The sequence below is a fragment of the Poecilia formosa genome, unplaced genomic scaffold, assembly GCF_000485575.1.
Source record: "Poecilia formosa unplaced genomic scaffold, Poecilia_formosa-5.1.2 Scaffold187, whole genome shotgun sequence".
NCBI classification, from domain to species: domain Eukaryota; kingdom Metazoa; phylum Chordata; class Actinopteri; order Cyprinodontiformes; family Poeciliidae; genus Poecilia; species Poecilia formosa.
The window spans coordinates 960,210-975,063 of NW_006800126.1; the positions used below are offsets into that span (position 1 = coordinate 960,210).

General features: G+C 43.0%; 1 protein-coding gene across 4 annotated transcripts in view; it reads left to right on the plus strand.

Annotated features, from left to right (window-relative positions):
- The first annotated feature begins 1,166 nt into the window (after positions 1 to 1,166).
- The window catches only part of ccdc85cb (coiled-coil domain containing 85C, b), a 50,121-nt gene continuing 36,433 nt past the window's right edge, over positions 1,167 to 14,854 (plus strand). The window contains exons 1-2 of one of the 4 annotated variants that reach the window (XM_007566153.2): positions 1,167 to 1,789; positions 1,921 to 2,770. In XM_007566153.2, the coding sequence (XP_007566215.1) occupies positions 2,059 to 2,770 (712 nt within the window). In that variant the 5' untranslated portion in view covers positions 1,167 to 1,789; positions 1,921 to 2,058. Of the gene's footprint in view, positions 2,771 to 14,854 lie in introns of all 4 variants that reach the window. The other 3 variants (XM_007566152.2, XM_007566155.2, XM_007566154.2) reach the window with 3 other exon arrangements.

The window sequence follows — 14,854 nt, forward strand, 5'->3', positions numbered from 1 at the left end:
AGGTTGCTATTAAGAAACAATTCTGAAACAGTGATTGTACATATATTTGACAAAATAACAGAAAGGTAGCAATAATGAATATTTATGCTTTGAATCATTCTGGTAAGACATGAAGGTCAGACATAATGTAGGCAAAAAAAAAACTTTAGGCATAATGTTTTTGGACAGAATTGAATTCGCAGACAACAAAACAGAGGACATGTTTGGCATAAAAAACAGATTTAACATTCCAGGAGAAGAACCTTATTTCAACTGTGAAACATGGAGGTGGAAGTGTCATGGTTTCAGGATGTTTTGTTGACAGTGGGACCTGGCTAGTTCATCATCATTGAATTCACCATGATTTCTACTGGGCTGTATGTGTAAGAAACCCCTCAAACATCTCAAAACTGGTCAAATTTCCTAAGACTTATATCAACGACTAATGGATTGCTACAGGACACAGCTTACTAAAGTTATTTTACCCAGAGGAAGTATCGTAGTAGCCACTAGCTAACTTACCGTTACCTAACATTTTCATTAGAGTTAGAACACTGAGGGAAATGGTTTAAATCTTGGTTGTTGTTGTTTTGTTTTTTTTGCATGACATTTAGGCCATAAACTATGAATAGACATGAACCTGTTATCATTTATTATAAAAAGAAAATAACACATTATTTAATGGAGTGTATTGATTCTTGTCTTTTTTTTGACATGACTGAATGTTTCAGATCATCAAACAAATCTGATCATCTAAAATTCCGTTTTAATAATTTTAAAACGCAATTTTAAAAGTATTTCAGATAGTGGAAATGCATTAAGAACATGGTTCATTACGATTAGGACTTGTATATTTACTCTTTTTTAGTCTTTTATAAACAAAATTAATTTATTTCTATAAATATAATTGTATATTTATATGCAATTATAAATGTAATGTATAATTGTATATAAATCATATGCAATTTATATACTTGCATATAAATTATATATATTTATACAATTGTACAATATCCTGTATATAAGTTTATATACAGTTGTATACTTATTGTAATTTAGGCTGCCATGGCTTTATTATATATACCACAAAAACATGCACTGGCTCTGCACATAAATACGTCTTTTCAGTATTGCTCCATTTAGATTTTAGAGTATTTTCAAATAATTAACCATTTTGTTCCGGTTTTTTTCCGTGGTGGCTTGAACGCACCGTGCTGTTGCTTTAAGAGGGCCGAGCTTCCACAGCTCTGAGTCTGAAGCGCACTTTTCATCTACCTGCTGTCTTGCCTCTCTCCTCCGTCTTGATTGGCCCTCTGGAGCCAAATCCCCTTGAATGATTTCAAATCCGAAGACTTTGGACACAGACGAGGAAGAGCGGGAGGAGGAGAAGAGGAGGGAGGTGTTCGCTGGAAACTGGGTAGGGTGGAAGAGACGGAGCCCTCTCAGTCCACCGAACGCACCATCTCATGACAGAGGTCTTATCCGCGGAGAAGCGCTGTTGCTGACGGCTTACCGCGTCCAGACGGTGGGAAAGGTGGAAAGACACGGACTGAGTTCTCTTTCACGCTCGCGGACCTCTCTGAAATCAACCCGCTTTTTTTCTTTCTTTCTTCTTCTTCTTCCTTTTGTTTTTTGTTTTTTGCTTATTATTTTTGTATAAGCACTTGAGTGGAGTGATGTCCAGCGCGGATGGTGTCTAAGCTGTGGGACGCGGTGTGCTGACTGGACTTGTCGCTTGAGACTAATAGGACCTGGTTGGGGAATTCCTCTGAATAAATATCTAAACACAAACAGTAATTACTGGAGAAATGTGAGTACCAACAGTTGTCTCTGAGCTCCAGTGAGGCTTTTATTTACCAGATCAAAAGGGTTTGGGGGGAAGAGCATTCAGCTCATGCACAGGTTGCCATAGCATCACATTAATATTTTCACTCCTTTCAGAGCCTAACAGCATCTTCACATTTTTTGGACAATGTGCTCGTTTCTCATCACCATTCCTCAGCTCAGGTCGGGTCGAATCGGGTCCTCGCAGTAAATTCCGAGCCACAGGATTCACAAACTGAGATTCAGACTACAGCCATGGCTAAAAATCCCTCTGAGGGGGCCAAGGATGACCTGAGCCAGCTGACAGACGATGACCTACTGCGGTGCAGTAAAGAGGAGCTGGTGAGGAAACTAAGGAGGGTCGACGGCGAGAAAATGAACTTGATGATCGAGCACGGCAACATGATGAAAGACATCAACCGGCGGCTGCAGCTGCACCTGCACGAGATCCGCAGCCTGAAGGAGGTCAACCAGAAGCTGCAGGATGACAACCATGAGCTCCGGGAGCTCTGCTGCTTCCTGGACGACGACAGGCAGAAGGGCAAGAAGCTGTCCCGGGAGTGGCAGCGCTTTGGCCGCTACACTGCCAGCGCCATGTGGAAGGAGGTGGGGGCCTACATGATGAAGCTCAAGGAGCTGGAGGCCAACCAGGAGAGCGTGCTGAGGGAGAACTCTGAGCTGAAGGAGATCATCCTCATGCTGGACGAGGAGAGGAACGGGGCCGGCTCCAGGAGCTCCATAGACAGCCAGTCTAGCCTCAGCAACCTGAACGGCAGCGCGGGGACAGTGAGGGACGTCGGAGACGGGAGCAGCACGTCCAGTACGGGGAGCGCGGGCAGCCCGGATCACCACAATCACAACCATGTACACAAGCCCTCGGAAAACAGCAAGATGCCCACCATGAGGAGGTCGATGGATGATCTGTCAGCTCCACATCATCACAGGAGCATCCCCAACGGACTCAACGGTGAGTACGCTCATGGGGGAAACTTCCTAGTCAAGCACTCGTCAAAAGTCCCTCTGGTTCTTGAAATTCCAAATCATAGTTGCCATTTGGAGGTTGTCAGAGGGCCCAGTGGTGCCGGATGCAGCCTCTCCTCTCTGTCTGCCCCAGGGCACCTGTGGCTACTAGCCAGTAGCTTGCCATGTAAACATGCGCGTGAATGAATGTAATCTGAAGTGCTTTGGGGTCATCTGGACTTGATAAAGCCCTAGACAAGTAAAGGCCACTTACAATTACCTCTTACCATTGAGTATTTTGGGTCTACCGTTATCGTCATGCTATCTTTGGAGTGATAAAGGTGGACACTGCATCCCTAAAAGACCTCCCCAGTCCTGAGCTAACCCATCCTCTGAGGTCTGCCCTGATTTAGGTCAGTGCACTCTTGGTTCTCAAGAAGCCTTAATAGCTTTGAGATGAGGGACTGGCAATCACCGCCGTCTCTGAGATTGGAAGAAGAGAGAGCGCCTCTCTTCTTCGGCCTAGTTTGACATGCATGGCACGGGCCCAGACATCAATGTCCCTGTGAAATCTAAATACATGACCAGAAAGCCACAAATGCCATGATGGGACATGAGGACATTAAGCCTCGTTTGGCTCCTCCATGATATGTTTAACGAATGGAATAAACTCTTCACTGGAGTAAAAAAAAAACAACAACAACAACACAGCTCTCTGTCTCACTGAGGCTTTACTTTTATTTACAAGGACAGGGCAGCGGCAGGACTCGGATCAGGTCGCTAGGGCGCATGTTATCCATCAGACATTCCTGGAGTTGTGTGCTTGATAAAGCCGTGCAGGTAACAGATACAAAAAAAAGATGAATCCGTGCGCGAGAGAGAGCAGAGGGAGCCCTTAATCCAGATATTGTCACGTGCAGCAGCTAGGGCAGTTTTTGACTCCTGTTATGTAACCTCACTATTGTGCCTGCGGTGTCCTAGAGCCGCTCCGAGCTGCTGTTTCAACAGATGTGTGCGACATTGTTTGGTCCAAGGGATTTACCACAGAGTCATGCACAGTCCTTGTGTTTATCATGCAAAAACCAGAAACGTCTGTGGATTTTACTGGCATTTTAAGTGATATAATGTGCATCAGTATGAATTGGAAGATAATTGGTACGTGGCATCCCAATTATATAGCCCACCTGAGTCAATATGTAAAACCACTATTGAAATTACCAATGCAAATCTTTTTTTCAAATTTATGCCAATTATTTTGCAAAATATTAGCAGGTAGCACTCAGTTAGATTGAATTACCACATTTCACAATTAGACTTTAACTAGATCTTTCCAGCACATCAATATGCTTTTATTTACATGCTGTTATTTATGCTTTTATTTGATGTTGTTGCCCTGCTGGAGGGAGATTTGTAGTTTTTTTTTCCAGGATTGTTCTTTCAGCTCCATCCATCTTCCAGTTCAACCATGACCAGATTCTCTGTCACTGCTAAGGAAAAAAATTCCCGGATCATGATGCGTCCCCCACCATGTTTCACCATAGGATCACAGGTTCAGAGTAATGTGCAGTTTCAGTTTTCCACCGTACACATGCGTACTGTGCTTTAGCCACAAAACTAGATTTGGGTGTCATCAACCAAACTTTATGCAGGACTTCTTATAGCTTCTGTTTTAAATTGGAATGTAATCACACACACACAGGGGCATATTTACCAATTGGATGCCTTTTTGATTGGTTGCACTGGGTTTTTATTCGGGGTATCAGAGTAAATGGGGCTGAATACAAATGCACTGTACTGTATATAATCAGTAGTTTTTGAAAAAAAATATTTAAATATGCATCTTTTTCCTTCTACTTTACATAGTATGTGCTAAATGTTTTGCATTTCACATTTTCAAGTGAAATGCAAAAAGGTAAAAAGTTCAGGGTTTTGCAGACATCCCCAAAAGAAGACATCCCACTGTCTTCTTTTTTTTTTTTAAGGGTGCACCGATTTATGGGCGCCAGTTTCCTTGATTTTGGGAGATCCATTACCGGCCATTACTTACGTGTGAAGCCAATCTTATCCCCTTATCTACTTCAGCAAAGGTCTAAAAATCAACCACTGTCCTCTTCTGCTCTACCATGAGAGAGGTTTGACTGACAGAGCGGCCCACCAGGTCACGTCTACAGGTTTGCAGTTAACAATAGTCACCCCATTGTTTCTAACTCATTTACTTTCTTGCTATATTTTGTGACATTTAAGACAGAAAACTGGCAATGGCCAACACCAGAATCGGCTGGTCAGGCTTTTAAAAGCTCGTTAATCGGCGATCGGCCAGAAAACTGAAATCGATGCACTCCTGGCATTTCTACTTTTGCAAGGCACTGCAAATATGTGGAAAAGCTAACTTCATTTGGACATTTCTGTCGACTTGATGCTATCTGGTAGAGCACATGGCGCAGGCTCACAAATCTGTCATCCTTGTAAACAGATGAATTTCGAAGGGAACACAACTGACATCTCCTAAGATGCCATTTGATAACGGCAACAAAGCAATCCTCCCCTGATGCCGCCTCGCTGTTTGTTGCACGTTAGATCACTGGGAGAGGAAGCACGCGGATCAAAACACCGTTTTCCTCTTCAGTGAATAATTCCCTTCAACACTCTCTCAGATAGAAACCTAGTCATGACACAGGCTTCACGATGTGCCAGACTGGAGGGAAAATGGTCTTCTTTTTTTTCTCTTTTCCTTCCACTGGGAAAGATTTACTCAGTTGGCTGGTTGAAATCTGAGAGGAGTGACCGTGTTGTGAGGTTGGATCTCCCCCCGTGGTGTGAGGTCTGGAGTGGCTTTTATTTAATGTTGTCCAAATGCCACAGGCTCCCCTGGGCATTCAGGACACCAGCTCTGGGATTGCCACTCAGATGCTAAATGAACAGCATCTGTCTGCTTGTGAGATGTATATACAGTCAGAGAGGAGGAAGAGAATGTGGATAAAATAAGTATACTATAGGGTACTGCATTGTTTTTGCCAAACAGAATCTTTCTCTACTGATTTTAGTTCTATCCTCATTGGAAAATTCCTATCTTTTTGAATGATAAATAATCTGAAGAGGAGCCTAAGCAAGGGTTTCTAAGTAGATTTTGGGTTTTGGGGGGAGTGGCAGAATGGCAACAAGGGGTTGGTTGGGACGCTTTGGAGAGGCACGATGGGGTTTCCTGGAGGGGCTATTAAGCTCTATAGAGACTGCATTTTGCAGATATCCCACTGTCTGCTTAATTGAATTTCTTGAGCACTGACACGTCTGACAACCTTCCGCCCCCCACCCCCACCCCACCCAGCCCTTCTCTTCTTACTTTGTGGTGAAGAGTGACGACATCTGTTTAGAACAAAAACGTAGATAAATCAGCAAGGGCCCCTTTGAGTGCCATGCCACGGGTTTCGTAACCTACTGCATAATCATAATAGGCTTTTCGAAGTCTGCAATCAATTTTGGAAGCCGTGGAACCCGATTCCACTCAAAGACAGGCTGATTCGTAGGCTGTTGCAGAGAATTTGCATAAAACTCCCTCGCAGAGCCTTAAAAACTGAACTGAGCACAGCACAGGATTAAAACAAAGTGGCCAAGCGAGACGGGATGCTTTGACAATGTCCAGATGAGCTGCTGATAAAAATCCCCTCTTGCGATAATGCTTGTTGACCTTTAGCAGGCCTCAAATGTTCCCCTGGCCTTTTAGCCAATGGTGGCTTTGAGAAGCAGTATTTGTAGTTCAGCAGATAAAAGTGCTCAGAATAAGCCAGCCGATGCAGTTTCTCCCAGTCAGATGGAAAAACATCAGACTGGGAGAAACATAGTCTGCTATCAGCATTTTTTTAAGCAGAAAACTTGGGAGTACTGCAGTATTCTGCCATTGTAGTATTCTAACAAAACTAATAAGTACAGCACTAAATTAGGAACTGCTGCAGCCATAGTTTGTTGAACATAACTCAACCTAAACATCAGTTTTTTAAAACCTTGGACATGCATTGTATTCAAATGTCTAGAACATTCATTTGAAATTAATGCCTTCTCGTGAGACACAGTAGTTCTTGTTTTAAATGTCACTGCATTAAATTTGGTGTTAAATTTAGGTATTTTTTGATATCTGCGTAACATTTTGTCTTAAGTATTCCCTTTAAGTTCATACTCAGCTTTTCCAATGTCTGTAGAAACAAACCCCTTCACACTCTGCCCTGCTCACTACTTGTGCTGCACACACAGAAACAGGCATGAGACATCCGACCACAAAGACACATAAATACACACACACACACACACACACAATGTGACAAATAGAGTAGCCTGAAGAATGGACTCATAAAAAAATAAATAGTACGTTGGCTTTCTGTTGGATCATGGGTGATCCAATCTGAACAACAATAATGTACTCTGAGCAACTCTGAATGTCTTTCCAGATAGTCTAAACTACTTTGTTAGCATTGTAATGCCATTTTGAGTGAGACTAACTATTTGCTGAACCGTTGGATCTGTAGTAAGAATCTGATGGGAAAATAAGCTCAGGAATGTCTTCATGACACCATATAAATCAGGGATTTAGCGTGGCATGCCTCGCCACATGTTGCTGTTTTGACAACTTTATAGGAGATAGTGAGAGGTCTCAAAGTGTATAAATCTTTGATTATCTTTATTTGATTATCTTTTTGATTATCTTTATGGCAGACTCTTACTGCTGTCAAGGTTTGGGGCTGAAACCTCATGCGGTTTTTGTTGGACATAAAATTTAAACAGACCGATTTGGGTTTTCAGTCATACCCACAATAGACAAGGTTAGAGGCCAAACCCAATCCTTTCAACAAGAACCGAAAGATTCTTACTTTATTTTTTTTTAATATTATTTGTTAGGATTACCCAATGCTGTCCTTGGCTGTGACCAGCACATAACCACATAAAAACTAAGAAGGGGCAATATATGGATCAGGAGATGTATCTCCATGTCCTCTACAGCCAGATTATTACATCATGACAAGGCTTCCACCTCTAACCCCTAACCTTCCCAACCAAATCCATTAGCACCCAACCTAGACATTCACTGGGACATAGTACAGGGTGTTAGGGATGCTTTCAGGAGTTATCCAGTCTTTGTATAACCGAGGCAAAAGCCGTCTCCACATTCTTGGCACAAGCTCAAGCTTGTTTGCGGTACAGGTTGGACCCAGCCACGGCTGCTCCTTGTCTCTGATCCTCCTTGTGGTGTTTATGGACAGGAACTCTTGTTAGTGTTGGAAGAGAAGAAGATGTCCGTCTTGGGATCACAGTGTTCTGTTTGTGAATGACATAATAGGGAAAGTTCGATCAGGGCATCGTCTTTTGCGGTCTCTCGTAGAGACCTGTCCATGTCCTAACCCTTGCTTATGGTTAACGGATAGAAATCATTACAAAAAGGACAAGAACTCGAATATAAGCGGGTGAAAGGAGCTGCCTCTGGTCGAGTGGATAAGTTGAGAAGCTTCATTATCTAGAGAGAAGCCACAGCTTCTCAACATCAAAAGGATTCACCTTCAGTGGTACAAGCATCTGGATTAAGAAGCATCCTGGGTGCCTCCCTCTGGAGGTTGTCCAGGCACATCATGCTGGGAAGAAACACCAGGAAAAATTTAGAACTCACTGGAAAGGGTGGAATTACCCCCTGAATGAACTGGAGAGAGCTGCTGGGGAGAGATGTCTCTGGGTTTCTCTCCTGGATCTGTTACCCTCGCGATCCAACCTTAGACACGCAGGAGGTTTCATATCTAAGGTTGGGTGGAAGGATTTTCTGACATTTATTGCAGTGATTTTTATCTCATGATAATAATCTTAGAGGATTGAAGTCGGTAAACTTTGCTTATTGCGTGGGATAATTTTAGTGTCTGGACTATGGGGAAGGTTCTGTTATTATAGGCCAGTAATTTATGTTGTAAATTACTGTGTTTTGTCTCTTACATAAATGGGCTGAACTTTGTCTCAACGGCAGCTGAGCCAAAGAGCCAACTATTACTAGACAAGTAAGCAAAAGCATTTGCTGGGTCAAAAAGCTTAGTGCAGTTACTAAAGGCACTGAAGGGGCAGGCGTCAAACTTTGTTTTGATCACTATCTGAAAGCAGTGATAGCAAAGTGTCTTGGCTTTAAATATTTTAGCGATAAGCTTATATTCTCACTTTTCAGACCTATCAGCTCTTGCAGCTATATCTGGCTCTCCTCTCAGAAACCAGTTGGGTCGGTTGGTGATTAACATTCGTGAGACATTTTCATAAGACTTTCATTGAAGTATGCAGTGTGACCTGGTCAGCGGAGTGTGTTTCTAAGAAAGACGTTCTCCTGAAAAGTCAGGCCCCCCTCACTCACCACATAGTTCCACACATTAGGCCCAAATTAGGTTCTAGTTTGACCTTTTAATTAACTTGTTGAGTAGATATGAAATATTTCACTTCCTCATTGCAATGCTTTTCACTTGTCATTCTGTTTTCATTTGTTTGTGTATGTTGGGAACCTAAGTAAATAAAAAAAAAAAAAAACAGCTCACTTAGTGTGTATGTATGTGGGGTTCATCATCAATTAACTTCAACAACACTAATTGTTTGAACGCCGGCATTTAGGCCGGACTAAAGAAGTTCTCTGTCACTTTGGATGCAAAGACCTTCATTAATAATCTTACCAACTTAATGTGGGGAAACCTGTATCTGTTCTGTGTTAAATTGCAGTATCTGTTTGGGGCTTTTCTTTGTGTGTACCAATCAAAGTCCAGTGTTGGAATGCTGCGTTTGGCTTAAATAAACCTTAGTCACACCCTTGCATTCCTGAGTTTCTATTTGAGAACTCCTTTCTTTCAGAGGAAACCAGTGGGTGAGCAACACAATAGTGTTTTCTTCTAGGCAGCTGTTTCAAGTCTTTGTGTTGCATGTCTGGATTGCTGAAAAAAAAAAAGACAGGTCAACTAGCAGGAAAAGGATGTTTCGGTCGCCAATATCCTGTTTGTCCACTCTCATGTTCATGTTTCTCTGCTCAAACTATGCAGACAGGTTCCTGTAATCCCCCCTTCCCTCTAGATTACTCAGACTTCTTGACATGATCCTGAACACACACCTCCATGTTGGAAAGTCAGCAGCTATGGAGATCAATCTAATCCATGGAAATATCAAAGACAGATTAGGTCTTGTTAAAACTTGTTGGAATTGCATCAGTTTTAAGTTTTAAGTACTTCCCTGGACATCTCTGGGTTGTGTTTCCCTGCGATGCTGTCTGTCTGCTTGCCTGTGTGAGGCCTGGCTGATAAAGCACAGATAATAGAGTGCGCACACACCCACACACACACGCGCACGCAAACACATGGGAGAGGTTAAGAGAAAGCGCCACGGGGGAAACTCAGCTGTGTACTGTCAATGAAAAGCTTGCCTGTCAGGACGTCCCACATTCCAGGATAAACAAAAGAGGAAGTGGGTCTCTCTAGTCTTTGTGACACAGCAGGAATAACACAATGTGTAGAGAGGCAGAGAGAGAGGGTGGAAAAAAAGGAACCTAGTCTCCAGATTTCTTTTTGAACTTTGGTATCAATGTCTTATCCTACCTGTTTGGCAGACTTCTCCAATCTCTCTTTCTGTCTCTCTCTCTTTCGCACTCCATCTGAGTTCATCTTTCTCACAATTCCTGTGAACCGGCTGTCTGATCCTCTGTCCTATCTGTCCCATCAGCACAGCAGCCAGCCGACAGAATGAGGTTACAGAGCCAGTGTGAGTTTTGCCCTGCACGGACGCAGCCTTGCTCGGAGATCTAATGCGAGGACAGCTAATCCAGCAATGGGTTCTCCAAATAAGATTTTAGCAACTCTGTGTTTGCTGCATTTTCTCTTCCAAAGGCATCCAAAATCTTGTAAGATATGGTATCATAAACTTTTTAAAATTACTGGAGATTTTTCACAACGCCTATCAGATCAGTAAACTGTAAATGGGTCATTTTAGGTATTTAAACAAGCTAAAGATCCAAAGGTTCTAGCCAATCATGAACAAAAAACGGTTTACCAAGTCTTCTTCCATCTCCATAGTAGTCCACTGATCTAAATATTGAAAACTTCTTGACTTAATTGTGCAGGAGTGTACCCAAAGACTCTGGCTGATGTAGAATGATTGGAGGAGAAGATTAAATTATGTCCTGGTGGCATAAGGAGGTATTAAAAGGGTTACATCTGAGCCACCCGAGGGTCTGTTCAAAAGCATTTATCTCTTAACCAAACAGATGTACTGAAATTAGAGTGTGGATTGTGAGAGATTGAAATACAGAATGAGTAGAGGCTTCACACATCTTTACCAGGTCTGGCACTGTATGTAATCCTCTCCAAGGGTATGTCAAGCAACATTTTGTTCTCTTTATCCCTAAGATACTGGTAAGTTAGGAAGTTTTAAAGTTTCTTTCAGGAACAGACCTTCCTCCTTTACAGCAAGACAAATACTGAGGTGCGTGGCTCTTTCCGCTCCTCATCTTTGTCTTCGTCTTTGTCTGCGCTGATCTGAGTGGACATCCTCCTTTACTGATCGCTGGGCAGTGTGCCGCTGGAGGGCTTGGGTGGTGCTCAGTTGCCAAGGCGACAGCAATGATCAGTGGGGCGAGTGGACGTCACCCACGCCTAGCCTCACGGTTAGTGAAGCGGAAGGGAAATAAGACGTAGGGGGATGGGATGGGTTCGGGCATAGTTGCCCTCCATGCTGACTGACCCGTGCACAATGATGCGAGCTCCACCGTAGGTTGGTAATAAGTGTGTGTTCTTCCTGTGTCGCCGTTACTCATAAGAGGATCCCAGAGTGCACAGTTGTTTATTGAATGCTCTTAGAAAATGTTAAATACTTCTCTACTAATCGTTGTAAGGCAAAATTGTGACATTTATTGGATGTCAATGTCTGCATTAACAGGGAAAGATCTTGGTGTCTTGTTTATGAGACATGGTAGGATGAAGTGCTAGATGGATAGATAGAACAGTCTCGTCAGTAATGTCTTAGTGTAAAAAAAAAAAAAAAGGCGAGGCAAGAAGTTCTTGCTTTACCAAGCTGTCTACGTCCGTTCCCGGATACAAGCTGAAGGTGCTGCAGCTTTAGAGATTGGTCAAGAAACTCTGCTATCCTTAGGGAGCTTCATGTTGAGACACTACCTTTCTGCATTGACAGGTCCGTTTTTTTAGCTTGAGCATCTGATCAGGACATCTCCTCAACATCTCCTAGATGTTTTCCAGACGAGCTCCACCGAGTCCCCTGGGGAGAAGCAGCCTTCTCTTTGTTCTGACAAAGCGCCTTCACCTTGTCAGCCACATTAAAGAGGCCACAAACACACAATGAGTTCTTTGTTGTTTTGACTCTTCATGACTGTACACTCATCATCAAGTTTTAAAGTACAGAGCTTATCTATTGAATCCCAAGAGAGACCTGGAACTTGTTAGTGGAATTTTAAATCTCTTCTGATCAACGAACTCCTTGAAACGCCCAATCAAATTAGATTGAGTTTATCTCGATACGTAACTCACCAGAGTACTTGGTTACAAAGAAAATTAAACTGAGATGCAGTGGTTTAGGTGCACTGGTACAAAATGATTTATTTCTTGGAGAGGATTAAAAACCAATGCAGACGGTACAGAGAGCTAAATCAATTCATTGTTGCACTATTTTTCCTGATCTTGACCCATGAAGCTTTGGTACCACAGCCAAAATGAAACTTTGTTACACAGTATTTCCTGTTATGCCGCTAGCTCACTGATCCTGAACTGAAAGAGAAACTCTTGAATTGAGTGCTTGCTGATGAACCAGCTTTCCTTTCTTTTTGTACTAAAAGCTGCCTAAATGTAAAGTAGCTGAATACATTTTTCAACTCCTAAAATAAGAGCCGTTTTAAATTTGCAACTTCTAACCCTTATTACACTTCATAAACAAACACAATTCATGTGAACTTGGATAGAACACCTGGTCGTTCAGAGCAGCATATCCATTTCTTGTCCTCTGTAATTAGCCTGACCTTACCTGACTTTGTGGCATATTACTTTTCTTTACCCTTGGCCAGTGACCTATTGATCTGTGCCACATGCCAGATTGCAGTAGGCCCAGAGCAGCTCATTGTGGATGCAAATGGCGGACACAAGGAGGAGTTGGAAAGGGGAACTGGGTTCAGGTGGCACGACTGTAATCCATTTGGGGCAGAACCTAAAGCTCACTATCAGCAGTTTGATTCTGTCTATGCAACACAACCACTGACCTTCAGCTGCAGCTCAGTCCCAGGTTGCCAGAAGTCAGCAGCTCGAGCCTGGAAGGAACATTTGGATTTTCTGCCTGTCAGCTCTTTGGTTTGGGCCGTTGTGACACTGGTGGAGTCAGCAGAGGTCTTTCCCTTTACTTTAGTTCATACAAAGTGCCGTCACCTTCCTCCAACCCCCCGCTCATTCTGCCGGTAATAGATTTGGTTTCTTGAGTGCAAAATGACCTCTGTTTCTAACATGACACACAGGTCGTCGGACGGGGGGATATAGAGTACCTATTGGGAATGTGTGTGGAATATGCTGTGGTAAATAAATATTTAAGCGCCTCAGCAGCATGACTTCACCGCATAGCTGTTGTGCATGCAAAAACATGTGAAACCGGCATTGGACCGCTAAGATGGATGAGATAATTTGGAGTTTTGACGGTCGGCTGAAGCATCTGGAATGAATTTTACAGTCTGCAGCACTATTGCTCCATCCCCTGGAATCTTTTTTTCCTTCTATTTGGATGGTTTCAGGTGTCATTTCTTTGCTGTTCTGCAGACCAATTTCCTCTTGCAGGCCTGGGTGTGTAACTAAACATGTGTCTGCTTTAGTTTGGACTGAGGGTGAAGGCACCCCTCTCTCTCTCCTCCTCTCTCTCTCTCCCTGTTCTTGATACTTTTAACCTGGGACGAGGTTGGGACGTTTGGATGACAATCAGAATCGTATGTGAGGTGAATGCAGAAACCGGATACCCTGGAAGGCAGGGAGTTTGAAGGGGTTGTGTGGAGAAATAAAGTGGGAGCGTTTTGTTTTTGCTTTCAGATTTTAGATAGTAAAAGTAAGAATGTAGCTAGTCTGCTTAGCGGGTCGTGTTTGGCCTAGCAATCACATGTCAAACGGCTGCTGGAATTCCATCAAGAAGATGCTACAAACACCCCCCGCCTAACAGAGTCATCTTTTACCTTTTCGTGAGCCGACCTGCAGCCTTTTGCTCGCTTGAACCGAGGCGAATGTTGGGCATTCAATTCCACTGACTGCGACAATTGTAAAGCGCTTATGCGAAAGCTGATAATGCAAGTGGACGAAAAACGGGCTCATCTGGCAGAATCGATAACTGGCGGCAGAGGGAAAGGGATACGAGCACAAAAGCTCTTCATCTTCTCATCAGTTTGCGTGTATCATGGAATTAGAGGATAATTGCGTTAGCATTAATGCCATGTAACAGCCACCAGGGGAAAAAATCTGGAGATGTTCTCTGGCCTCTTTCCGATCCTCTTAAACGCCAGAGTCGTCTTTGGGGTTTGCGAATGTATAAAAGACGCCCTGATTACATACTGGCTGCTTGGCTGTAGGAGGAGATTATAGCATGAAACGTTGGGTTTGCTTTAGGATTTTGCCAGTGACGGATATTTAGAAGAGAGTGTACCACTCTTTATGGATAGTTTCTGTCCAGATGGCTCTTTAAATTCGCAGTTGGTTAGTGTCAGGGAGGCAAATGAAGCCAGTTATTCATCTCACTTACATGCTGAGAGGAGCAGACACCCATGACAGCCAATTATTCTTCTCGTCTGCACTTTAGTTCTCATCTTCACTCCTCCACTGCGATTGGGAAGAGTTCAGCATCAGCACATTTTTTGACCCAGGCTCCAATTTGCAAGGCTGCAGAGGCTTGTTAACTCTTCAGTTTTAAGTATTTGTTTTTCCTCGTCTTAATGGCAATGTAATTTCTCTTGTGGTATCAAAGAAAGAGAGCGATTCCGTTTTCATTTAATGCCGTTTTGAGACTTGGCCGATAATCAGAGATGTTCCGGGATAATTATATTTGCATTAATTTGCATGTAAACAAAAGACTGTCT